Below are 2,407 nucleotides of genomic sequence, written 5' to 3'. Positions count from 1 at the left end.
AGTTTTCTGGTAGTGATTTATCACATTGAAAAGACACAAATATAGTAAATATTAACCTTAATCCTTTACAGAAAATGTGTGAATCATTCATTATGATTACAATAAGAGCTTAAAATTACAATATATTGATAACTATTATGATTAAAGCTAAGGTAGGCCTATAACCCATGTAAGAATACACACTGTAACTATGATATACCTGACGACTGAAGAGATGTAGTTTTTACTGAACAGTCAGACATTGAGCAGTGATAATTCGTGATTTATCATGATTAACCGACTAGCAGAAGAAAGCAAAGCACCAAGATGATCCGAGAGGAAGCAGTCGAGACACTGGAACTGCAGAATATGTCCAGACACTCACTGAAACATCAGAGGTACAAATGGGAACATACACATTATTAATGCGACAGAAAAACACTCATTTAACTGTATATACGGTATTTATGCAGATGTATTTGAAGGTTATATCTTGCTTTTGGCCCTCAACATATGGTTTTAACCAATCAGCTTTCTTTAGTTCAAAATCACTCTCATTATTTGGTGCAGTAACACTTTATATGAGGAAGACATATTCAGTATTTATGACTTTTGCCTCAATAAACTCCCAGTTTACTGATAATTCATATTTAGTTAGCTGGGATGTGACTTAATACTGTAGTCTTACCCCTCTTTGGGCTCTACTGTAGTTGCTGTAGTTGTTGAGATCGGCCGGGTTGTGGGAACAACTCTACACAACAAACAAAAATACTGTTAGCTTTTATCATCAAACTGAGCAGCCATTCATCTGTAATCAATGTAGACTAATCAAATCTGCATTCAGTTCCATTTAAAATAAACTATATGCAAATATCCCGTCTTGCTGTTTACATTTACAGAACAAATAAACTCGAGTCCAATAAAAGGTAAACACCAAATAAAATGGAAGGCTGTAAAACTGCACCTGTTTCTGAATGCCTAAACTATATTAGCATATTATAGCCTATGGTTGTGCTTCAGTATATAAGTATTTGTTAATTCATAACAATTGTTACCAATTATTAGTTAATTAATTTTATATTGTAAACAGGCTATTTAATATTTTCTCAAAATCAAAGCATTAAACATCCAGTTAACAAATGATCAGACCCTATCATAAAACAATGTTAAATCTGTGTTAAATAGGTCTGTATAATGTAATAATCTGCTGGCTGTTGAACTACAGAATGCTGTTCTGGATATTAATTCTTGAAAGCCACATCTTTGTAAACTGAACTGAGTTTTTCTATACAGTACATCGTTTAATTCTACCTTCTGTATATTAATAGGATGTATATATTTGCCTGCATTAAAGGCTTTGAGAATCTCTGTTTATACCCGATAAAGATGAAAGTTAAAGAGATTATGACCTTTATTATGTCACTGTTCAGATGCCATCCTGTGTTTTCTATAAGTTCTCAGAAAGGCTTTCACCTTTAAAGAAGAGGGCTAAAATATATTGTTGTTTCTTAAATATAGTGTCATTTTGAAAGAACTTATTTAAGTTGTGTATTCTGAATAAAAGAGCAGCAGAGGTCAGAAGGAGACTCACCTTGTAGCACATGGTTCCTGCTGGACGCTTGTGTCAGTCGAGACATTGAAGTTCTTCACGGTCACTTTAGGGCAGGGTAGAGAGTCGTTCTGAAGCAGCGCTGAGATATCTGGAGTGATGAACAACATTTATAGACATGATCTCAGAAATCTCGATCTAATAAAGTCCAGTTGGCTCTTGTTCTCCGAGGTTCCTTCACAAATCCTACCTTGCATAGTGAAGAGCAATATGAGGTCTCCACCCTTGATAAACTCTCTTCTGGTGAGATCTTCTTTTGTTAAGAGCACAACATAGGAATATTCACCAATAAATACAGACTCATCACTGATGGCGAATGGACCATATTGAGGTTTGTCCCAGAAATACCTGCCACCTGTTAGAACAAAACGTGGCTTTTAACAGAACCCTAAAAGCTAAGATCATAACTGATTCTCAACTGAGTAAAATGTTCCATATAAAACATGAAAAATGATATAAAATAATCAGATTGCATTAAAGATCTAACCATTATAAGTCAAATAAGGGTCAGTGGTGATGCTCTGCTCAAAGGACATGCGCTTCTGGATGTGTGGATTCTGGTCCAGGATCTGGACGGTGATTTGTCTCCATGGACAAGGCCACTGCAGATGCTCATCATATGCTCCAGATACCAGAAACAAATACATTTGAAGTTGATTATCGAACAACAATAAAAAACCCACAAAGCGATACCGATCACTGGAGTAATACAGTGGACTCCAAATGCCCAACCCACTGTTCAGTTCCTTCTCAAAGTCTCTTATCTGCCATATGAAGGGACACTCTGTCTCTGAAATATTGATATCATCCAGTGAGAAG

General features: G+C 35.7%; 1 protein-coding gene across 1 annotated transcript in view; it reads right to left on the bottom strand.

Moving 5' to 3' along the window:
* Positions 1 to 663: 663 nt before the first annotated feature.
* Positions 664 to 2,407, bottom strand: part of LOC132106009 (meprin A subunit beta-like) — an 8,499-nt gene continuing 6,755 nt past the window's right edge. The window contains exons 8-11 of the mRNA XM_059511592.1: positions 2,076 to 2,407; positions 1,779 to 1,943; positions 1,571 to 1,679; positions 664 to 730 (exon numbers count right to left, since the gene is read on the bottom strand). The exon at positions 2,076 to 2,407 is cut by the window's right edge and continues 106 nt beyond it. Coding sequence (XP_059367575.1) covers positions 664 to 730; positions 1,571 to 1,679; positions 1,779 to 1,943; positions 2,076 to 2,407 — 673 coding nt within the window. The remainder of the gene's footprint in view (positions 731 to 1,570; positions 1,680 to 1,778; positions 1,944 to 2,075) is intronic.

This window comes from Carassius carassius, chromosome 26 (assembly GCF_963082965.1).
Source record: "Carassius carassius chromosome 26, fCarCar2.1, whole genome shotgun sequence".
Lineage (NCBI taxonomy): Eukaryota > Metazoa > Chordata > Actinopteri > Cypriniformes > Cyprinidae > Carassius > Carassius carassius.
This window is presented reverse-complemented; position numbering and strand designations above follow the sequence as displayed.